The following is a 26,486-nucleotide window of genomic DNA, read 5'->3' on the forward strand; positions in this document are numbered from 1 at the left end:
CAGATTTTCGAAGTCATAGTAAAGTAGTATTTTCAATTTGAGTAGGATTCCCAATCACACCCACCGTCAAATAACCTTTGTGTATGAGATATTAAGCCGCGTTCTCGGACTTTTCACCCACCCTGTATACTGTCATGGTCTCCATTGGTCGAGTTTCATCTGAAAGTGTATTGCCACAATAATCAAAAGTCATGAAATCTAAACGCTATATAGTCTATAATAGAGAAGAATAATATTGTAATATTTGAAAACTCCGTCAATCACTTTTCTCGTAAAACGTATGTTGTGGAAACACGTTCTGAATTAATTATAGTAGGTCACCTACCTATTTCTTTCATCCATAACTTGAGCTCAATTTATTGGCTTTGAACATGCATTAATAAATGCAGAAAGTTATTTTTCATATAGATTCTTAATTAACCGAGGATAGTTATATGCCTATTTTCAGTTCTTCAAGATTTCATTACGTCAAGTTTTCAATTTGTCATGCTTCCAGTTGTTGTATAGAAGCAGCTGAACATTTCTTTTAAAAGGGACATTAGATGATAGGTATGATTGGGGATCCTATTCGAATAAAAATAACTGATTTTCTGTCGCTCAAAATTTTGTTCCGCCATTTTGAATTCAACTTCATTTTTTTTTAAATTGGAAGGTAGTCATATGACAAAGTTAGAAGACAGAAAAATTACGTTGGTCATATGATACAGAATTTCAAGAGAAAATGAATGGTGAAAACCGCACCGATTTCTCAAACCGTTCAAAAGTTATTCTCATTCAAAGATATTGATAAATCATCCATAATATCCATCATCTTTACTTTAATAATGGAGAGAGCTGGCTCATACACGTACGTGAAATTATGTAGGAAAATTTATGTTTGACGCATCATCACGTCTGAACAACTGGACTGATTGATTTGAAATTTTGCATAAAGATTCTTCATTAACAGAGGATGGTTATAGGCCTATTTTCAAATTTCGAATTTTTTATTACGTCAAGTTTTCAGTTTTCAAAGTTTTAAAATAGACCCTTGCGAAGCACGGGTTACCTACTGGTATTATTATAAGATTTCATAAGAAGTATTCTTACATATTATTCTCAGTGCCGTAGCCCACTTATGCATTATATTTGTGAAGAGAATGAATATTGCATATTTATTCAAATAGATATTCAGCATTATAGCAATAAATTATTTATGACTAGCAGGTAACCCGTGCTTCACAAGGGTTTAATTTAAAACTTGACCCACCGTACTAAAATCTTCAAGAATTTAAAATTGGCCTATAACCATCCTCGGTAGATTCAGAATCTTCAAGCAAAATTTTAAGTTGATCAGTTGAAATTATAGATATTTTGAATAGGATTGAACATTATTAACAATAATTGATATTAGATCAGATGATATACCGCGGGATAGAAGGCGGAGGAAACAGAAAATTAGCAACAGTGCCTTCCTATCTTATCCACTGATTTTGAAAAGTGTATTTCACTAAAGGAAACAAACCAGTGAGAGAAAAGGAATGAGATAGAATGAGAGAGGAATCAATAAAAATCAAGGCGAAAAAAATAAATGGAAAACTATCAAGTAGGTACCTAATAAACAAAAAGAGAAGGAAAATAAGAGAAGGGGATCAGTTATTAGAAACAACTAACTTATATAGTGAGGATCACGTTATAATATGACAGTGTTTGATTGGCAATGGTATTGCTATCCTATCTCTTTCTCGCTTTGCCCTGTTGCCAGATCGTCTTTCAACGATGTAGAATAAATAATTAACACAATATTTCATCTTAATTATGAAAATTCATTATGAAATTTTTGAAAGATATAATTCATTGATTGATAAAATATAATTGATTATTTTAAACGAAAATGAACAGTTTTATTACATCAATAAACCTGTATCAGCTACCGTAGGCCTATGTAGAAGGCATTGACAAGACAGAGGATCGGCAACGTTGTTCTCCTATCTTTCTCTACTGCCATTATAACGTGGACCTCACTATAGCTATCAAGTTACAATATAACTGGATATTGTTTTTTTCAACCATTGTTTTAATATAGAATCTAATTCTCAAGAAATAGGTATGTATTACAGTATCGTGGATGTCTGGTTTTTTAGGGCCGGTTTCCGAGCTCGGGATTCAGCTAAGTTCTAGACTTTAACTGGCTTTAAACTCTGGAGTCAGAAAATTGGCTTTCCGAGTCAGAGCGTTAACGTAGTTGAGGACTTAAATAGACTCTGGAGTTTAGAGATCATGTTAGACCCTGGTGTTCATAATTTCGCTTTCTGAGTGAAGGGCTTATAAGTCCAAGACTTTAATTAGATTCTCGCCTCTTTCCGAGTAAAGGATTTATCAGAAATCTTTAAGTCCAGGACTTGAAACAGCGTGATTTTAAACCCTCGACTGGGGTTGGGTTTAAATTCAAGTTCTAGACTTAACTAAGCAAACACAATTCAGTTATTGTTTTGGAGTAGATAAAAAGCCAAATAGATGTCATGGAACCTATATTATTTGGATTAGTCCATCTAAATTCATAATAATTTATTTATAGTTTGCAAGTTCATTTTGGAATATAATTGTATCAGAACTATGTGTGAAAACTAACCTCATTTTACGACTCTGACATAACCTAAAAATGTTCAAGCGAAATAATACAAGGATTGCCTTGGAATTTATATTCCAATCTAAATGTTATTAATCAATGTCATATTCAACATATATTAATAATAGTAAATTATTTCTCCAGTTTTTTCAAACTGTTTAGAAGACATTCACATTATTAATTAAAACTATTCAAAGCAGAAAAGAGAGAAAAAAGTCCGAGAACGGCTTAATAAAGGTAATTTGATGGTGGGTATGATCGGGGATCCTACTCAAATTGAAAATACTACTTCACTATGACTTCAAAAATCTGGTCCGCCATCTTGGATCCGCCATATTTAATGCAACTTTATTTTTTTAAATAGGAAGGATATCATGCAATACATAATTTCGATACGAAATTTCATGAAAAAAAGAATGGCGAAAACCGCATATCGATATTTCAAACCGTTTAGAAGATATTCACATTATTAATCAATACTATTCAAAGCGGAAAAGAGAGAAAAAAGTCCGAGAACGGCTTAATAAAGGTAATTTGATGGTGGGTATGATCGGGGATCCTACTCAAATTGAAAATACTACTTCACTATGAATTCAAAAATCTGGTCCGCCATCTTGGATCCGCCATATTGAATGCAACTTCATTTTTTTAAATGGGAAGGTGGTCATGCGATACATGATTTCGATACGGAATTTCAAGAAAAAATAAATGGCGAAAACCGCATATCGATATTTCAAACTGTTTAGAAGATATTCACATTATTAATTAATACTATTCAAAGCAGAAAGGAGAGAAAAAAGTCCGAGAACGGCTTAATATCCTATACACAAAGGTAATTTGATGGTGGGTATGATCGGGGATCCTACTCAAATTGAAAATACCACTTTACTATGACTCATAACTTCGAAAATCTGGTCCACCATCTTGGATCCTCCATATTGAATGTAACTTCATTTTTTTAAATGGGAAGGTGGTCATGCGATACATGATTTCGATACGGAATTTCAAGAAAAAATAAATGGCGAAAACCGCATATCGATACCTCAACCGTTCAGAAGATAGTCACATTATTAATCAATATCATGCATATCAGAAATGAGATACATAAGTGATATTGATTAATAATGTGAGTACCTTCTGAACGGTTTGAGATACGGATGTGTGGTTTCCACCATTCATTTTTTCTTGAAATTTCGTATCGAAATCATGTATCACATGACAACCTTCCCATTTAAAGAAATAAAGTTGCATTCAATATGGCGGACCAGATTTTTGAAGTCATAGTAAAGTAGTATTTTCAATTTGAGAGGGATCCCCAATCATACCCACCTTATAATCACAATCTTTTATGAGATACTAAGCCGTTCTCATACTTTTTTCTCTCCTTTCTGCTCTGAATAGAATTGATTTATAATGTGAATATCTTCTGAACGGTTTGAGATATCGATAAGCGGTTTTTGCCATTCATTTTTTCTTGAAATTTTGTATTGTAATCATGTATCGCATGACCACCTTCCTATTTTAAAAAAAAAGTTGAATTCAATATGGCGGATCCAAGATGGTGGACCAGATTTTCGAAGTCATAGTAAAGTAGTATTTTCAATTTGAGTAGGATTCCCAATCACACCCACCGTCAAATAACCTTTGTGTATGAGATATCAAGCCGCGTTCTCGGACTTTTCACCCACTCTGTATACTGTCATGGTCTCCATTGGTCGAGTTTCATCTGAAAGTGTATTGTCACAATAATCAAAAGTCATGAAATCTAAACGCTATATAGTCTATAATAGAGAAGAATAATATTGTAATATTTGAAAACTCCGTCAATCACATTTCTCGTAAAACGTATGTTGTGGAAACACGTTCTGAATTAATTATAGTAGGTCACCTACCTATTTCTTTCATCCATAACTTGAGCTCAATTTATTGGCTTTGAACATGCATAATAAATGCACAAAGTTATTTTTCATAAAGATTCTTAATTAACCGAGGATAGTTATATGCCCATTTTCAGTTCTTCAAGATTTCATTACGTCAAGTTTTCAATTTGTCATGCTTCCAGTTGTTGTATAGAAGCAGCTGAACATTTATTTTAAAAGGGACATTAGATGATAGGTATGATTGGGGATCCTATTCGAATAAAAATAACTGATTTTCTGTCGCATCAAAATTTTGTTTCGCCATTTAGAATTCAACTTCATTTTTTTTTAAATTGGAAGTTTGAATGTTTTTTTAAATTGGAAGGTTGAATTCAAAATGGCCATTTTGAATTCAACTTCATTTTTTTTTAAATTGGAAGGTTGAATGTTGAAGGTTGAAGGTTTGTATGACAAAGTTAGAAGACAGAAAACTTACGTTGGTCATATGATACAGAATTTCAAGAGAAAATGAATGGTGAAAACCGCACCGATTTCTCAAACCGTTCAAAAGTTATTCTCATTCAAAGATATTGATAAATCATCCATAATATCCATCATCTTTACTTTAATAATGGAGAGAGCTGGCTCATACACGTACGTGAAATTATGTAGGAAAATTATGTTTGACGCATCATCACGTCTGAACAACTGGACTGATTGATTTGAAATTTTGCATAAAGATTCTTCATTAACAGAGGATGGTTAAGGGCCTATTTTCAAATTTCGAATTTTTATTACGTCAAGTTTTCAGTTTTCAAAGTTTTAAAATAGACCTTTGCGAAGCATGGGTTACCTACTGGTATTATTATAAGATTTCATAAGAAGTATTCTTACATATTATTCTCAGTGCCGTAGCCTACTTATGCATTATATTGTGAAGAGAATGAATATTGCATATTTATTCAAATAGATATTCAGCATTATAGCAATAAATTATTTATGACTAGCAGGTAACCCGTGCTTCACAAGGGTCTAATTTAAAACTTGACCCACCGTACTAAAATCTTCAAGAATTTAAAATTGGCCTATAACCATCCTCGGTAGATTCAGAATCTTCAAGCAAAATTTTAAGTTGATCAGTTGAAATTATAGATATTTTGAATAGGATTGAACATTATTAACAATAATTGATATTAGATCAGATGATATACCGCGGGATAGAAGGCGGAGGAAACAGAAAATTAGCAACAGTGCCTTCCTATCTTATCCACTGATTTTGAAAAGTGGATCTCACTAAAGGAAACAAAACAGTGAGAGAAAAGGAATGAAATAGAATGAGAAAAGAATCAATAAAAATCAAGGCGAAAAATAAAAAATAAATGGAAAACTATCAAGAAAGTAATAAACAAAAAGAGAAGGAAAATAAGAGAAGGGGATCAGTTATTAGAAACAACTATATAGTGAGGTTCACATTATATCGGCAACGTTGTTCTCCTATCTTTCTCCACTGCCATTATAACGTGGACCTCACTATAGCTATCAAGTTAAAATATAAGTGGATATTGTTTTTTTTTCAACCATTGTTTTAATATAGAATTTAATTCTCAAGAAATAGGTATGTATTACAGTATCGTGGATGTCTGGTTTTTTAGGGCCGGTTTCCGAGCTCGGGATTCAGCTAAGTTCTAGACTTTAACTGGTTTTAAACTCTTGAGTCAGAAAATTGGCTTTCCGAGTCAGAGCGTTAACGTAGTTGAGGACTTAAATAGACTCTGGAGTTTAGAGATCATGTTAGACCCTGGAGTTCATAATTTCGCTTTCTGAGTGAAGGGCTTATAAGTCCAAGACTTGAATTAGATTCTCGCCTCTTTCCGAGTAAAGGATTTATCAGAAATCTTTAAGTCCAGGACTTGAAACAGCGTGATTTTAAACCCTCGACTGGGGTTGGGTTTAAATTCAAGTTCTAGACTTAACTAAGCAAACACAATTCAGTTATTGTTTTGGAGTAGATAAAAAGCCAAATAGATGTCATGGAACCTATAGACTATTATTTGGATTAGTCCATCTAAATTCATAATTTATTTATAGTTTGCAAGTTTGGAATATAATTGTATCAGAATTATGTGTGAAAACTAACCTCATTTTACGACTCTGACATAACCTAAAAATGTTCAAGCGAAATAATACAAGGATTGCCTTGGAATTTATATTCCAATCTGAATGTTATTAATCAATGTCATATTCAACATATATTAATAATAGTAAATTATTTCTCCAGTTTTTTCAAAACAAATTACGTTTTCAAACTCAATAGCCTAATGAAATTTTTATTCCAAAATCACTGGCACCACTGGTTACTAAGACTGGTTAGGATCAATGATCAATAATAACATAACATAAAATGAAATGTTTATTTATTCACATTTCAAAGGCTTTGCTTTTAATAGACCTACAAAGAAATCGAAACGTATTTTTACAAAATAGTTTGGAGAGCATGCTCATTTGAATTGTCCCGCTGTAATCAGCTGTTTCCTGTTTCCGTTTTGCTATAATGCCAACAATACAACAGTAAAATATTGTGAATTTCCCTCATGTTTTCTGCGTTAAAGTCCTGGACTCAAATAGGTCGAGAACTTGATAGACTCCGGAGTTTAGAAGATAAAATCGTGACTCAGAAAGTCAATTTAGACCCGAGAGCTTATTTCAGTCCTGGACTCTGTAAGTCCAGAACTTATAGATCCCGAGCTCGGAAACCGGCCGTTAGTCTCTTCTTCTTCAGAAACTGCATTCTGTTGCTGCTCAAAATGATACAGTATCACAGTGGTTTGTATCGTGTTTGCTGCCAGCGCTATCTAGCGTGACTTTGTACAACTACTTTAAGCTTTTCTCTACTAAATTTTCCGTCAGTGCAACTTTTGTCATTGCTTTTAATCGAATTCTTGAAAAAATGTGCTAATTTTTACCATCAAAAAACTTTTTTTTATAAGTAGGGAGCTCACAAAATGGATTTCAATGCAATTGACATTGCATTTGTTATTGATTACTGACTTTTAAGTTGCTACCTCTCGCCAGAGATTTGTGGAAGCGTTTACATAGGAAAGATTACTTCAGTCCTAAGATTCGTACAGATTTACGCTCAGCGAACATACGACATTCCCTGTTAATCAGCTGATGCCAATATCTGTATCTTACCGTTCTTGTAAGAATACAGATATACTCAGCTGATCAACTTGGAATGTCGGATTTTTCGCGGCGCGAAAATCTGTACGCACTATAAAATAAAATTGCATAATTATTATAATCTATTTAATAAGAGAGAGTAGGGTTGTGTTTGTTCGCATCAAAACATGTCAACTTGTGGATTGCATACCGGAAAAAAGGAATGATTAAGATCTCCAAATTTTGAACATAGATTCTAAAAATATCAATCTCGTGCACCTGGAAGCCTAAATTTCAATTTTCCTTCTAGATTTTTCAGAATAAATGTTCAAACTTCATTATAATGGTACATACGATTTCATCAAACATATGGTCGAAATTAAAAAAGGAACATCTACATCTGTTTCTATTATTGCTTTATTAGGCTAGTTTCACACTCTTTCGGTTCGTTTCGTTTTCGGCAAATTCTGATAAGTGTGAAACGATGATTCGGTTTGAATTCGGTACCGAATAGAAACCGCATAGAGCCGAACGCCCACTTGACTCTAATAAATTCCATCAGGTTTCAATTTGTTGCTAGCGAGAGGCTTCTTTTACACACTTTCGGTTCGGTTCGTTTCGTTTTCGGCAAATTCCGATAAGTGTGAAAAGATGATTCGGTTTGAATTCGGTACCGAATGGCAACCGCATAGCACCGATCGCCCCCTCGACACGAATAGGTTTCATTATATTCGAATTCCTTGCTGGGGAAACAGGAAAAAACAAAGTCTTTTACAAATGCTTGCCTTTTTTGTTTTTATTCTATTTGATATCATAATTATGTTTCAAAATTTTCCAAGTCAAAATCATATGGTCAATTCATTTCTGTTAGTTCACAGAAACATTTTTTTCAATGAATAGTTTGCTAAAAAAATATGAAAGATATAAATTAAAACTTAGGGAGAATTTTTAATTTTTTTCCACGAATATTACATGATTTCATCAATGAAGAGAAGAGATGAAGTTTTTTATACCATCTGTCAAAACAAGGAACAAATTTTCAATTGAAAAATATTCTCTCTGAACTTCCAAAATTAACATAATCAAAAAAAACTATTAAAATAATTCAAATTTTTAAATAGACTTTAAAATTTTGTTGTTCAAGAAATAACATCTTACAATTTAACACCAACTGTTATATTTAATATACCAGCATGAACTGTGAAAATCCAAACACAGCTGTGTTTGAGAAGAAAATACCTAAGTAGAACCGTACGAATTAAAACCTGACATGTATGAAAGCCTCATTCGTTTTCGGTAACGAGCCGAGCCGAACCGAACCGAAAACGAACCGAACCGAATGAAAACGAAAGCGTGTGAAGGGGTCGAAGTCAAACAAGGCAAACGACAGAAGAGACCAGCGACAGTCGAGACCAGCGACGGTAGACACCGGCGACATTCGAGGCCAGCGACGGTAGAGGACTCCTGAAAAAGAGGCCTCAAATGTCGCCTGCGTTAGGCGACAGTTGAGGCCTCTCTAATTTCTGTACACTCCCGACAGTCGAGACCTGCGACCGTAGAGGACTCCTGAAAAAGAGGCCTCAACTGTCGCCTGCGCTAGGCTCTCCAGAATGGTAGACAGCACCAAAAGAATATTATCATTTAATTTGTATGGATTTACCAGCAATTGAATAATATCCCATTATTCCTTCCATATTATGAATAAGTATTGCAACTATTGCCTGCTGCAAGCGAGTCTCTAATTTTTGTACAGGCCCGACAGTCGAGACCAGCGACATTCGAGGCCAGCGACGGTAGAGGACTCCTGAAAAAGAGGCCTCAAATGTCGCCTGCGTTAGGCGACAGTTGAGGCCACTCTAATTTTTGTACAGCCCCGACAGTCGAGACCTATGACGGGAGAGGACTCCTGAAAAAGTGGCCTCAAATGTCGCCTGCGTTAGGCGACAGTTGAGGCACTCTAATTTTCGTACACTCCCGACAGTCGAGACTGTAAAACAGTCCTCTACGGTCGTAGGCCTCGACTGTCGCGCCACCGTGTGAAGCTAGCCTTACACGGATTATACACGTATACAGGTGTAAAGTATAGGGAAATTATGTTTGACGCATCATCACGTCTGAACTACTGGACTGATTAACTTGGAATTTTGCACATAGATTCTTGCTTAACCGAGAATGGTTATAAACCTATTTCAAATTCTACAATATTGGATTACATCAAGTATTCAGTTTGTCAAGTTTTCAATTATTTGTCATGCTTTCAGTTGTTGTAAGGAAGCAGCAGAACATTTCTCTTAAAAGGGAAATTAGAAGATAGGTATTAGATTGGGTTCCTTTTCGAATGATAAAAACAGGTTTTCCGTCGCACCCAAATTTTTTCCGCCATTTTGAATCCAACTTCTTTTTTTTTAATTGAAAGGTGGTCATATTATACATGATTCCGATACAGGATTTCCATAGTGTTTGTTCGCATCAAAACATGTCAACTACTTGTGGATTGCATACCGGAAAACCGGGAATGATGTAGATCTCCAAATTTTGCACATAGATTCTAAAAATATCAATCTCGTGCACCTGGAAGCCCAAATTTCGATCCTCCTTCTAGATTTTTCAGAATTAATTTTTGAAATTTAATTAATGGTACATACCTTTTCATAACAAAATAAAAAAATCACCAAATCGTATGGTCGAAATTAAAAAAGGAACATCTGTTTCTATTATTGCTTTCTACCTGATACTACTTAACCTCAATAATATTGTTTTGATATTTGATAAATGTTTTTAATAATAATGATAATATTTTTATTATAGATATAATAATAGTATTGTTTTGATAATTAATAAATATTTCCATTTTCACAAACTCTGTATAATAATAATATGGTGAATGTGAATCAGCTGCATCAAAGAAATTATCTCAAAAACATCTGTTTAGAATAAACATAGTTTTGAAACTTCGTTTTCCTGATGCAATGAAATGCATACACGTGGTATGGATTATTAATTTTTCAGCTAGAACAGTTTTACGAGAAAAAATGCTAAATAAACGTCTATAGTTTCATCAATGCTGTATCGGCAATATGAAAACAATGCAGTTGATAATATGTCTTTGAATAAATGAACGTTTTCAGTTTGTCAAGTTTTCAATTATTTGTCATGCTTCCAGTTGTTGTGGAAGCAGCAGAACATTTCTCTTGAAAGGGGAATTAGAAGATAGGTATGATTGGGTATCCTTTTCGAATGATAAAAACAGATTTTCCGTCGCACCCAAATTTTTTCCGCCATTTTGGAACCGCCATTTTGAATCCAACATCTTTTTTTAAATTGAAATGCGGTCATATTCCGATAAAGGATTTCCAGAGAAAAGGTATGGTGAAAACCGCACATCGATATCTCAAACCTTTCAAAATTTATTCTCATTCATTTCCTTTATTATAGTATAAAAGATGATAGATATCATACTATAATAAAGGAAAGAACTGGCTTAAACACGTATACACGTGTAAAGGATAGAAAAATTATGTTTGACGCATCATCATGTCTGAACTACTGGACTGATTTACTTGAAATGCTGCATATAAATTCTTAATTAACCGAGGATTCTTATAAGCCTTTTTTCAATTCTTCTAGATTTCATTTTGTCAAGTTTTTAAATAGACCCTTGCGAAGCACGGGTTACCTGGTTACCTGCTAGTAATCTTCTATATAATAAGAGAAAGTAGGGTTGTGTTTGTTCGCATCAAAACATGTCAACTTGTGGATTGCATACCGGAAAAACGGGAATGATTTAGATCTCCAAATTTTGAACAAAGATTCTAAAAATATCAATCTCGTGCACCTGGAAGCCCAAATTTAAATTTTCCTTCTAGATTTTTCAGAACTAATGTTCAAATCTCATTAATGGTACATACGATTTCATAAAAAAAATAAAAAATCATCAAATCATATGGTCGAAATTAAAAAAGTAACATCTGTTTCTATTATAGCTTTATTCCTGACGACTAGCAGATAACCGGTTCTTCGCAAGGGACTATTTTGAAACTTGACGTAATGAAATCCAGAAGAATTGAAAATAGGCCTATAAGAATCCTCGGTTGATTAAAAATTTATAAGCAGCATTTCAAGTAAATCAGTTCAGTAGTTCAGAAGTGATGATGCGGCAAACATAATTTCCCTATCCTCGAACAATTTTTTTATATCTCTTCTACTTTTCGAGATATCCGCTCTAAAAGATGTGACATTTTCGAAAAAAACATTATCCTTCGATTTTTGCTATTTTTGCTCTTATAACTTTTTTAATATCGATGGGAAGAGGAGGAATCCATGCTGATCATAAGCTTTTAGAGCATCATATTCTCTTCAATTTGTTGTATAATTTCACAAGTTTACGCACATCCCCACGACTGTTGCAGCAGCTTCAGTGTTGAGTGTGAGATCTTCCTTTAGTTATGCAAAAATATACCAATTGACAAAGGAATTTGGAGAGAATGTTTTGAACACAATTTTTGACTTCGCAGCTTTTGAATCCGAATCTGAAATCGCGAAATCTCTATCTTCATTTTGAAACGATTCAGGTTTTGATGGAGAGATGAGACATAATCGTTTCCTAAAAAAATTGACGCAAACGTGGCTGAGATTGATCAAAGAAAGCACAATCCTTAAAACGTCAGAAATTTACAACGATCTCCCGTCTACACGACGCAAACTTAGCGCAAACCTGGCAGGTTAGCGCTAATATCATTGTCGTGTAGACCTGGCATAATATTTCATACACAACGGTTATTTGACGACGTTAAATATTATTTGTCTATAATCAAAAAGAAACTATTCAAATAATTCACAATTTTTAATCAACTTTAAAATTTTGTTGTTCAAGGAATAACATCTTACAATTTAACACCAGCTGTTATATTTAAATATACCCGCAACCTTTGAGAATCGCGCTCGCTACCAACTAAGCTACAGTTACTTGGGAAAGCGCTTTTTGGTTAGGCTTTTATATTTACCCAAACTCTGAATCACAAATTGAATAAATTCGTTCTAATTATTTAATTAGAATCAATTGATAATTGGCAATTAAAATAAGTCCAAGTCCATCCTCGGTATACTCAGTATCTTAAAGCAAAATGTTCAAGTTTATCAGTTGAGACGTGATGATTCGCTTTATTTCTTATCCCACGCATATACGTTTAAGACGATTCTTTCCATCATTTATATAGATTCTCGTTTAATAATCATCATACGGTAAATTAATCATTATCTGATTCATATCAAATTGTGCTCACCTTCAAAAGTTTCAAATTCATCCACTGTAGTCATGAGTTCAGTCTCATGGGAATAATAATAATTATTATGATTTGGAATTTCACTAGGGATAGTAGAATTAGTCGATATACCACCACCATGGATCACGTTATAATAGACAAATGACCCAAAATGTTTCTCTATGGCCTCATATGATAAATCGAGGATATCAAGTTTTCCTATTTCATCAAATCTGTCATTTTTTGGAAGTACATCCGTGTTTTCTTCAAAGTTCTTAGTAGATCTTGGGGAGTCTCTCTTGTAACTTATATCATCTCTTTGTCCCTCTTCAATCTCTTCCAGATCAGTGTTAATAATAAGCTTTGGTTCAGTTTCAGTCATTTGTTTTTCCTAAAATCAGAGAGAGAGAGAGTGGAACATGATACATGAGAGTCAGGGTGAAATTCAGAGCCTTTTACAGAATCATCTATTGTTTTAATTTTGAAAATATCAGGTGAAATACCTTCCAGCTCTCTCATTGTGAATGACTTCAATTCATTGCTCGACTCGAAAAATTATATATGCTATCACAAAATATTTTTGAACACAAATCAGGCTATACAATATTATATTTGCTGTATCATTTATTATAGGCTGTAAATTATTATTGTTTTGTATGAAGATAAAGCTAACATAAAAAATTCATACCTTGTTCTCTTTCTCTTGTTTTGCAATCTTTGCATGCAACTTTTTGAAGTGTGATGCACTGTACACTGTATACAATACAATGACATTTTTTATGAACTTCTGTCCATCACTGCAGGCTATATCTTCATAATCTGGTGAATATATCAGATCCACAGTCAAAGCTTCTCCGGGATAAATATATCCAAATCCACAATCAGGTTTGATCATGATACTCTAAAAATATAACATTCTGTTCTTTTTTAAGAGCTTAATGATGAGTATTGAAATTTACACAGTTTATAATAATAAATGAATTTTAATATGTTGATGTATCAGTGGAAACGCATCTCACAATCATTAATAGAGTAACTTATAGGTTATACATAAGAAGAAAACAATCTCATTTCGTGGTATTCCAAAGAGGTACGGTACGATAGCCTAAATTGAAGTTATTTACACAAATAAAGAGTTTCTATGCTTTCAATTCTGCCCATGTCAGGCTAAAAATTAACATTAATAGTTTATAATAATATTTACTATTTTTTGAGAGTCTAATGGCTATTGAAACACAATAGAAATTGTAAAAAGTACCCTCCATTTTATAGCAATATAGTACTACTAATTTTAGTTTCAACTCTTCAAAATGGCTTGAAGAGTTGATACCAGTATAGTGAGGTCCACGTTATAATGGCAGTGGATAATAGCGTAAAAGATTGGAAAATAGCGTTGCCGATTCTCTGTCCTTATTCATCATATTTTTACATTGTCAAAAACATAATTGGCATCGTTGTGGAGCTAGAAATTGATAGTACTACCTGTATTATTGGATGATAGACAAGGATGGCAACACCAAAGTTAATCAAATACTGTCATTATAACGTGGACCTCACTATAGTGTTGTAATAAAACAGAGGGCACTTTCGATAATTTTTTATTGTGTTTTATAATTATTATAATATTTCAGCAATCATCTGCAAAACATTATTATTGAAGCTATTTTTGTATGATTATTTCTTATTTGACAACTATTTGATGTAGGCCTATACAGTAGTTTGCATTTTTGTTTGCGTAGGGCTTATGTAGGTACGGTACGTACTTTTTGTTGCAATGAATAGTGGATAGCCGATAGTTGTAATATATAGGTGCAGCTTTGCTATTAAGAGCTAGAATTTCAATCTCTATTGAATAATAATTCATGAAATGTAAAATTGGCATTACATCCGGCACATTGAGGAAACCATAAAACTGAAGCAATGGCGACCGATTGACAATTCTCAATCGGCGTAAACTGGATGTTGAGAGGCGAACAGTTCCAAAGTCAATGGATTTCTCAGAGACCTCCAGTGCAAAAGAGTTTGCCAAAATTGCCATTGCAGGAAGAGTGAGAGGCGTGATCTTGTCCTTATGTTGGACAGAAGCCTGATGGATGTAGATTGGGAACTCGAGTAGTTTCATAACTCGGTCTATGAATCTGTTTGCAGCTTCTTCGAAACCTGGACTGATAAACATGAAAATGTATAATACATTTGACCAAAAAGGATTGAAAATGGCTCGTTAGTGGAGTAGTATTCAAAAATCATATTTTTCTTATTCATCCTCGAATAATGAATGGATAAATGTTTCAACAACATTTTCTACAGGAAATCGTATATTTCGCACCTAGGGCCGAAAATGAGACTTTTCCAGCTCGAAATCGGTTTTCAAGTCCGAGGCCGTAGGCCGTGAAACATTTTTTGTCCGTGGTGCGAACGCTATTTTTCGCCACACAGAAAAATAAACAATATATATATATATATATGTATATATATATATATATTATATATATATATATATATAATATATATATATATATATATATATGAGAATAATTATTTATTAAGCACTTCCAAAAGCAAAAGTGGAAGGTCATAGCTCTGAGGTAATCTGAATATCAGGAAATTGTCCAAGAATTTTTATTTTTTATTTTGATTTGTCTAAATAACCTAAAAGATAATAATCAATTATGTGGGAGGTTGAGTTTATACTTTTTTATTCTTTCAAATGACAATACGATGATATTATTATAAATGTTCTAATTATTATTGAATGATAAACACAAATAATGAAAAGTTTTCGGCCTTAGCCGGAAAGAAACCTGTTCTGACATCAGACGAGAGTCGTCTGCAAGCAATATCTTTCAGATCCATGTAGGGACTGGAAAACAGCTGCTTTCTGTACAGTTTGGCGAAATAGTATATTTCGCACCTAGGGACGAAAATGAGACTTTTCTGGCTCGAAATCGGTTTTCAAGTCCGAGGCCGTAGGCCGAGGACTAGAAAAGATTGAGAGCCGGAAAAACATTTTTGCCCATGGTGAGAACGTTATTTTTCGCCACACAGAAAAATAAACAATGTAAACATAAGAATAATTGTTTATTAGGCACTTCCGAAAGCAAAACAGGAAGGTCATAGCTCTAGCAAATCTTAGGTACGGTAATCTGAATATCAGGAAATTGTCCAAGTATTTTTTTTTATTCTGATTTGTCTAAATAACCTAAAAGATTATGTTCAATTATGTGAGAGGTTGAGTTTATACTTTTTATTCTTCCAAATGACAATAAGATGATATTATTATAAATGTTTTAATTATTGAATGATAAACACAAATAATGAAAAGTTTTTGATCAGCTGTTTTAGCACACTTGAAATTTGGCCAATCTGAATGTCAACGGAAGTTTAGGTTAGAAGTTCTATCCTACTCTGAAAATCGAATTATTTGAATAGTTTATAATATAAATCTTATCTGTATTTTATTCATCCAAATAAAATGATAGTATATTATTACAGAATACTTTATTGAATTCTAGAAGCATAAAATGATTCCGTTTATCCACCATGTTCCGTGATAAACGCTGTACTAGGATGTTTGAGGTTAGATTCTATTATACTCTGAAAATTGAATTTGAATAGTTTATAATATCTCATTTGTATTTCATTCATCCAAATGAAATGATAGTATCTTATTGCAAAAACTTTATTCAATTCTAGAAGCATAAACTGATTCCGTTTCATAAACTATTTTGTAAACACGTTCACATCAAATCAGAATCAGCTGACTTCAAGGTTATTTTACAGCCCTAGGGCCGTAAAAATTTTACCGGCCTGGTCAGAAAACAATCACTTTCGGCCTCCATATGACGCACGTAAACCAGCTCATTACATCCAAGTGGGGCGAAAAAGTAATTTTTAGCTATCATTTCTGTTATTTCCAACTTGTATTGCTTTCTCTTGTAATAAATAACTGGATAAATTCATATCTGAAATTTAATAATCTGATAATAAAATAAAAAAATCTCAAAAATAAAGTTTATAGAACCATATACTGAAATAAAATGAAAATAAAATAAATAAATAATATACACCGATACATCAAAGCCAACTGTGTTCCCTCTATAACTTTCTGATTTAAGAAATATGACGTTTGTATTGGCTTATATAATTTTATATATTTTTTGGGATCTTTTCTATAATGAAGGAAAGGTTGAACGAATAGTGTAGAAATGTATCCTATAATATAAGTTTTGGGCAAAAACCTGTTTTTTCTGAATATATTGTATTATTTGTTTGCTCTATTCAATTAACTATTAAATAATTGTTAAGTTAACTGATAAAAATAAGTTAATACTTAAAATTTTCAAGTATTAACTTATTTTTAAGTATATTTCAACTTATGGTTTATTTTCTCCTTCTTTTTTGCTAAATATTCAATTTATTTAAAATTAGTTGAATTCAGTTTAATAAACTAGTTAAATTTAGTATTAGGATGGACTCCCACCAACAAGCAAGTTGTACTTTTGCTGGTGCTGATTTTCATTTTCATTATGGCAATTTTCATGTCTACTGTTTGATATCATATTGTATACATCATGGAAATGAAACAATAAATTTGAAATTTGAATTTTTTAAATTAGTGTTATAGTATTATTAGTATTAGTACTGACAAATTTATTTATTTATTACAATATTACATACATAAAGTATGTAGACACATTACACAAGCTCTTTCGAGCTGACCGCATATGGGAGTATCGAATACATACATATAAATTATGAATTTCAAATGATACCGATTAAAAAATATATATATTCAGAATTTAACAAGAATGAACTTTGAAGGTTTGAACATCGGAAATTTTTCATCTCTTAAATGCTAACAGACCATGATATTAGTTGAGCATTAAGAACATATGAAGTACTTGAAAAATTGTCTTAAGTTACAGCGACGATACAATATCCATAAAAGTGAAGTCTATCACACTATGAGAAACTTGAAACAAAGAAAAAAACAAAACAGATACTACACAATAATGTTGTACATGCTCTCTACATTTTGTTCGGGCATAGCAATTAGAAAAAAATTCAATCTACGTTTAAACAGATGTGGTGAAATTTCCCCTGGCAAACTACAAGTGAAATTTCCCCTGGCAACCTGTTCAAGAATTTACCTTGCAAAAAAGAAACGATTTGCGAAAAAAGTTGAGTTAGGCCTTGGAACCCTTATATCTGTCCAGCTTCACGAGTCAACGGCCCCTGCCCAGCAAAATCTACTGTATTGCCTTGATTGCCACTGGCCCAATAAAATTGTAACAGAACCTTGTAAATATATAAAGATCGGAGACTCAAAATGCTTAGACCGCTGAAAAGGTCAGCACGTATAGCAGGAGGTTCTTGAATGAATCTGAGCAAGGATCGCTGTAGAGTGATTAGAGGTTTCAAGTGGGTAATGTAGGTACATCCCCAACATGAAATACCATACGAAATTATGGAGTGAGCTAAGGAGAAATATATGTTTTTCAGTACAGAATTAGAACATAATTTTTTTATATGATAAAATCGGTGGAGAAGCAATCTTAGACTATTTTTCAATGTTCGAATATGCTCCTTCCACAGAAGGTCATAGGCCTACTCCATCAACACAACCAAATATTTTACTTTGCTGGACTGTAATATTTCACAGCAAACACAATCAGCTTGATTTATACAGTTAATATTGTGGTATTTTAGCGGGATTTCAAAGGAAAATGAACAGAGAGCGAAAAGTTGATGTAGGTTGTTTTATCCGCATTGAGTTTCAATTTATTAAAAGAAAACCAAAGAGATAATAAGTTGAGGTCTGATTGCATACTGGCATTCAGATTTCTCACATTATCTGCACCATAATTACCTATCAAATGGGATTATTCCCAAAACATTGAAGTAATGTAATGATTATTAAATGAATAATCATCAATCAATAATATAATGAATAAATAAATCAATAAACATCAAAGTGTGATGTTTTTAGCTCAAAAATTTCTAGTTTCATTCAAAATTTAGACTTTTTGAATATTTATTAAAATACTGTTCTAGATTTTTTGATTCTAGACTTCAATAGTATCTATTTGATTCAAAATTTGCTCGTTTATCTGAGTATTGAAGAGTGTTAATTGTATTTTGAAAAGTGAAAGTGACATAACCAACATTTTGATTTGGACAGTATAGTATAAATTGGAAATGGGGTAGTTCTGGGCATGAGCCTGTTGTGCCTGTCATCCTCATGTTAAGTATTTCTACACAATAAATAGATAAATAAATAATAAAGGAATATGTTTGAGGCATTACGTTCAAAAACTGAAAATTTTATCATAGGTAGGCTACAGTGAAACATTGAAGTATTTCAGCATAGCGATAATAATTGAAATTAAAAACACTTCACATACATGGGCTGCCTACTTTTGTACAAATCTAATGTTTAAAAGTTTAAATTTAAAGTTTCTAATAATAAAGGGTACTACAAGGTTTTCATATTGTTTCTATTAATTGAAATTGATATGAATCATCCTCACCCTATCTGCAAGCACACACTAACTGAAGTAGTCTGCCCAGCAATTGCGGAGAAGTTCTTGGGTCTTATAGTAACAAACTTCCCCAAGTCCCGATCAACTGTCACTTTCAGAGGGACAGCAATCTTGCCTATGTTTGTAACAAAGAATGTAGTTTGCACTGGACAAGCGCCAACCAGTCCAATTTTGAAATCAAGGAGGTGCGGCTCAATCACTATTGGGAGGCCTTCAGTTTTTGCATGAACTGTTATTTCCTGAAATGAATGAAAAAGTTTTCACCTCAGAAAAAGCAACATGTTACAAACATTTTAAATTTAACCCTAAAGAGACACACTGGGGTGTTTTACACCCCAGGGATTTTTTTTCTGTTCTGCAGTTGACAATATCAAACAGATGGGAATTTTTGCCCAGTCTAAATAAGTTTTGTAGTATTGTCAACTACTCTCTACCACTTCCAGTCAGTAATAGCATTCTACAAGGTCACCAGCTCATCTTGTTCTTCGTTTGGGGTGTCTAACACCCCAGAGTGTCTTCCACGTAGGACTTTTATCAAACACTTTTATTACAAAGATTTACTTGTATTGTCACTACGAATGTGGTATGGGATGATGGATCAGATTGGAATAAATGCTATGATTTTCTACAACTTGAGATTCGAAACAATAAAATAAGAGACGTGAGTTTTTGATAAAGTTGTCATTGGTAATGATCAAGCCATTCGTTCAAACCGGATTAGGAGCTCCAACACTTAGGCGGAACATACGTACTTCAAAAATTAGTATAAATATTGATAAGCAGTGCTTTACTTTCGATTTCTGTATGCACTTGGAACAAAAATGATAAGAAATGATGAAGTATGGGCTAATGCGAAATTAAATTGGGGTGTTCAACACTCCAGTGTGTCTACTGTGTTAGCATCAAGTAAGTATGTCTCTATAGGGTTAAAATTATGTGGATAATGGAGAAAAAATATATGTAAAAATGGGAATAGAATGCATGGATTGCATCACACAGATTACTTGAGATGGGATTCATCAATGAGAATAATTTATATCATTTATTTCACTTTTTTTCAACGATAATGATGCAATTCATCAACGAGATTTCCAATAGTTTTGTTATTAGTATTTTCGTATTCGTATTTTGTATGCAAATTATCAATGAACGTTATGTTTGAATTTTTTAAAATAATATTCCATACAATTCATCAATAAGAATTATAATTATTGTCATTAATTTTTTAAATAATATTTACATTCAACCTTGATGAAATGGATCGCCACAATAATATGCTATCCTTTATTTATAAGGAGGCAGATGACTAGATCAATAAGAATTATTATTATTGTCATGTAATATGAGTCAGATGACTAGATGACGTTATGTTTGAATTTTTAAATAATATTTCATGCAATTCATCAATAAGAATTATGATTATTGTCATTAATTTTTTTATAATATTTACATTCAACCTTGATGAAATGGGTCGCCACAATAATCTGCTATCCTTCATTTATAAGGAGTCAGATGACTAGATGACGTTTGTTTGAATTTTTTAAAATAATATTCCATACAATTCATCAATAAGAATTATAATTATTGTCATTAATTTTTTTAATAATATTTACATTCAACCTTGATGAAATGGATCGCCACAATAATCTGCTATCCTTTATTTATAAGGAGGCAGATGACTAGATCAATAAGAATTATTATTATTGTCATGTAATTTGAGTCAGATGACTAGATAACGTTATGTTTGAATTTTTAAAATAATATTTTATACAATCCATCAATAAGAATTATTATTATTGTCATTAATTTTTTCTATAAATATTTACATTCAACCTTGATGAAATGATCGCCAGAATAATCTGCTATCCTTTACTTTTTAGGAGTCAGATGATTAGATAAATTATGATACGGTATGAAAAATTACTCTCCCTGTTCACATCAACTCAAATTTCACTGAATGAAATATTAATACAGTACTCACATTTTTTAGGAAGACCTGGTTCTTGACGGAAAAATTCGCGTTTATTTTTTTCACGATAAAATCCTCCTTGTTCACAAGTTGTGGTGTGAATTTTATAGTGAGAGGTAACTTTGATTTCTTGGGTATTTCAGCAAAGTAGCGGGGTTCTGTTTGTATTGGTTCAAAAATATTATACAAAATGTAGTCGAATATATAACTGGCTACTATTTTTGAGATTTCGGTTTTTATCCTCTTGCCATAGTTCTTGTCCAAATCAAAGCTCTTTTTGTCTTTGTTCAACCTTCTCAGATTCTCTCTGAATTTCTCTGGGGGATCAAAACAATTTGAAATTATGATTAATTTATTTGATAATATATGTCTAGAGGTAATTCGCTTCTAAGACCTAAGATCTCACTATTAATGAAAAAGTAATAATATTATCTTTGTAATATATGAATGTCATGCTCATGATACATAAGGCATTGGCAGATTGCGCGGCATAACAACGCTAATAAATAATGTAGATGTTCATTGTATCTTGTGATGTAATAACTACGGTATGTCTAATAAACTGATACAAATGAATAAGTGTTTTAATAATAAAACCTTTACAATCTTCATTCCAATCCATCTAACTACTTAACACATTAAGGCTGTGCAAAGGCTAAAAATAAACTTTCTACTAGTGATATTTTTCAAAGTTTTTTGATTCTTATATCATCAAGCTATCAAAATGAAAAAGTTTTCTCAGGAAATCATTTTTTTCTGATCATTACTTTTTGAGATATGAGCGCCTAAAGTTTAAATTTTTGGGACAGAACATTTCAAATTCGGTAAGAGATGGATCCATGACATTTAGAGGATAGATTCTTCATGGTATTGTTGATCTAGTAGAACAAAAGTTTTCTGAAAATATTAATTTTTAAGATAGTTATTCAATTTACTAAAAATAACCAAAAATAACTTTTAGTTGAGTTATTTTTGGTAAATTGAATAACTTTTTTAAAAATATATATTTTTATAAAATTTTTGTTCTACTAGATCAACAGTACCATGAAGAATCCATCCTCTAAATCTCATGGATTTATATTTATATCTTACCGAATTTGAGATATTCTGTCCCAAAAATTCAAACTTCAGTCACTCATAATGTCTAAAAGTAATGATTAGAAAAAAATGTTTTCCTGAAAAAACTTTTTCATTTTGATAGCTTGATGATATACAAATCGAAAAACTTTGAAAAATATCACCAGTAGGAAGTTTATTTTCAGCCTTTGCACAGCCTTAAAAACATTTTTCAGAAACTATTATGTGGTAGGATTACACACGTAACTTTTCTAACATATAAAGTATCTTGAAATTTTCTATATTTTCACAGCCTCCTCAATGAGCTTAGATAGATAGATTGATAAATGACTTTTATTCACACTTTACAATAAATAAGTGTAACTAAACAATAAATTAAGCTTAATGAGAGGTATTGTGATACCATTTCACTAGCCTATAGACTACTGTTTTCAGGCTTCTATTAGTAAAACTCACCTAATAGATTATCACAATTTGATTCAAAATGCACATCACAAGGTGTATCTACAGGATTTATAAGGAATACTATTTTCGTAGTTGGATCATCCCAGTAATTCATTTTTCTGAAACTTCAAAATAATAATTTATAAAATTATCATCACTTATTATTTTGTTCCATTAATATTCGTATAATGTTTATACCCATGCCTGAAATAAATCTGAATTTACCCTGGCAAAAATATTACTTTTTCATATATTTGACTTTGTGTGCCATTGGGATGCATTCTATGATATCATAATAAAGTGCAATGATACTTTATAATATAATAGCCTACTTTATGATGATACTCATAAAAAGTGCTGAATACTTTTGAAAAAGTATACTTCATTCAAATAATAGAAATGATTGATTGATTGATTGAATACTTTATTTATGTAGATTACAACATATAGATACCGTAGAATGGGGTGAATAGGGACAGTTTTCCACACTTTTTTCTCATAAGTTACACAAAAATTATTTTATTCTGTGTGTGATCCACTTATGGCTTCCACTCTTGGTATAGGTATCTCTTGGATTAAACAATTTTTATTGCATCCACCCTCTTTTTCATTATTATCTATTTTATTGCTGTCCCTATTCACCCCAATGGTGGGGTCAATGGGGACGCAAGTGTGTATAGCATGTAAGTTCCTTTTCAGACCTATTACGGGGTGGATAGGGACACAAAGGACCTTATTAATAGAATATAAATAGAATGAAATATTTTTAATTATATATTAAATAAAAATAAACTAAGAAAATACATTTGAAGTTAAAAAATATTCGATAAAAAATGAAATCCATAATTAAGTCATTAACAGAGTTCAATATTGTATCAGCTCTTCATTGAAAAAATATCTTCCTCTCTTACTAGAGGGATCTTTCAGAATTAAAACTTGATCATTATTGAATTTGCAGACATGTGGAAAATCTGGAAAAATATAAACATTTTGCATTTTCACGGAATTTTTTTGTCGAAGGAATGATCCCATGAACTTATCACCAGAAACTTTTTCTTCAACCTTCCCAATAAATACTTTTACCCCTGTGTCATATTGGAATTTAACTCGCACCCAATTTCCTTCTCCTCCTTAACAACGTTGACTACTTCCAGATAAGTCTTTAAGCTTCTATAGAACCAGCAAACACAAGTTTTAGGCAGTGTCCCTATTCACCCCACCTCAACATACAAATGGTCAAGATAAAAAAAAATCTAGACTAAATAAATACCATTTAAAGCTCACATATTTTATGTGTTATTACTTATTAGAATCAGTAGAATTCATAGAAAAATACTTCTAGCTTATGACTACAAACAGTTCAAATGTCCAGACAAAAATTTTCAGGTTACGTTTCTATCTGTTCAAAGAAGCAACAAGAAGCACAGCTGCCGACAGCATAGAAATCAAGTTGAATAGATGATTTCTATGTGTACAGAAGAATCCCCTCTATCAGAATAAATTAGGTAGAACTATACAAATTGAATAAGAAAGAGGTTATTAGAAAAAATTAAATTTTCCCAGTTTTTGTCCCTATTCACCCCGTTTTACGGTACTGACTTATACACTAATTAATATACAACTATACTAATAATAAAAACAATATAAAAACTTGTAGTACCCTTTATTATTAGAAATGTTATCTCAACTTGAAAATGACCCAAGTTATGGTCGAAACTAGTCGTTGAAATATTTTAAAGTTTTCAATAATAAAGGGTACTACAAGTTGTTATATTGTTTTTATTAATTGAATAGACTTAAAATGTTGTCAAAAATCCACTTTGAATAAAAATTAATATTTTACAGGAGCATGCTTTCGTGTGTGCTCACACATCATCAGCTGTAAGTTACAGTGTAACTAATAAAATATTAATTTTTATATTTAACTAAAGTGGATTTTTATTTTTTTAGTATTTATTTTATTTTATTAGTTACACTTTAACTTACAGCTGATGATGTGTGAGCACACACGAAAGCATGCTCCTGTAAAATATTAATTTTTATTTAGTTAAAGTGGATTTTTGACAACATTTTTAGTCTATTCAATTATGGAAAAGTTCCACAACATCAACATTCACACTACAAACTTAATTGTTTTTATTAATTTGTACAAATTAGCCCATATAAGTGGAGTGGTTTTAACTATACTAATATACAACTACTACTAATATGATTGAGAGAGTGAAAAATATACTAACTGGATATTAGTTGTCACCACACTAGGTTGTAGATCTACACAAATTGTCGGATGACAAATGACTGGAATTTCTATGTAACCTCCTTGACCCTCTCTTCTTGTTAGAAAGTAGGCTTTTGCTCGGAGATCGCCATTAATTTCACCATGTGTGCAAAATGTTAGCTCAAAGTTCAGAGACATCCCAGGATAAATACGCTCTATGTCATTGATACCCTGCAAATGAATATACATTATTATAGTGAGGTCCACGTTATAATGGCAGTGTTTGATTAGCAATGGTATTGCTATTCTTGTCTATCATTCAACAAAGCGGATAGCGCTATCTCTTTCTCGCTTTGCTCTGTTGCCAGATCGGCTTTGAATTAATAATTAATTGACCGAGCGAAGTGAGGTCTAAGATTCAAGTCGACGGTTTGGCATTTCTCTTATGCCCGGTTTCACCAACCTCGATCAAATATAGCCTAGCCATGGTCAATTGACCATAGTCGAAATTTGATCACACGTTCAAACATACAACTGTTTCACCAACCTCGGGATTGATCAAAACTCCGTCGATCAACATGGTCAACTCTTGTAGCTGTACTTTTCTGAAGTTGGCCAACATGTTTGCTGGCTTGCTATTGGCTACATCTGATTTTTATGGATAGAAATTACTGAGATATTGCAATTTTTCAAATGCTAATGATTTATTAATTATTATTAAACGAAAATCCAAATTTAATTCTGTAATATAGTGAATATAGTAACACTCCATGATACTCAATATCAGTTTCGCTGCTCATATTCAGAGGGAAATTTGCGCTGAATGCTCTTTTTACTTTATCGTCAGGCCGTCAAAAATTCATATTACCGTACTGTACTTTTTTTGTAATTACTGTACTAATTTTTTTTCATATTCATTATTTCGGGGCAGGCCCCCTAGGCCATCTTCTTATATACCCCCCTGGCACAGACGTTATGTATAATCACACATCTACATTAATTTATAATAATATTTCAAATATGAATTGAATACATTCGTACAAAGAATTTACAAATCACCATCATTTTTGACAATTATTAATGAACAAAAGAACATTCCAATTCTAGTGAGATACATTGGTTGATGTAAGGATTGAATAGCATAGGCCTACTGTGTAATAAAAGAGTTAAGCAAATCTTTTCCAATATCTTCCTTTATTTTGTATACTATAATAATTCACTAATAATTAAAAGATTCCGAGAACAAACCTAATAAATAACTTACTACAACTAAATTCAATCGCACTAAAAACTTTGAAATTTTTCATTGCGTCAAAAACATAAATGGTACGGTAACCTACAAACAAGCA

General features: G+C 32.2%; 1 protein-coding gene across 1 annotated transcript in view; it reads right to left on the minus strand.

The window, feature by feature from the left end:
- Positions 1-26,486, minus strand: part of LOC111061484 — a 72,919-nt gene that overhangs the window by 14,348 nt on the left and 32,085 nt on the right. Inside the window, exons 7-13 of the mRNA XM_039445013.1 lie at positions 25,157-25,368; positions 22,932-23,038; positions 21,411-21,715; positions 19,418-19,668; positions 14,773-15,052; positions 13,576-13,788; positions 12,909-13,278 (exon numbers count right to left, since the gene is read on the minus strand). Of these exons, the coding sequence (XP_039300947.1) occupies positions 12,909-13,278; positions 13,576-13,788; positions 14,773-15,052; positions 19,418-19,668; positions 21,411-21,715; positions 22,932-23,038; positions 25,157-25,368 (1,738 nt within the window). The remainder of the gene's footprint in view (positions 1-12,908; positions 13,279-13,575; positions 13,789-14,772; positions 15,053-19,417; positions 19,669-21,410; positions 21,716-22,931; positions 23,039-25,156; positions 25,369-26,486) is intronic.

The sequence above is a fragment of the Nilaparvata lugens genome, chromosome 1 (genome assembly GCF_014356525.2).
Source record: "Nilaparvata lugens isolate BPH chromosome 1, ASM1435652v1, whole genome shotgun sequence".
Lineage (NCBI taxonomy): Eukaryota > Metazoa > Arthropoda > Insecta > Hemiptera > Delphacidae > Nilaparvata > Nilaparvata lugens.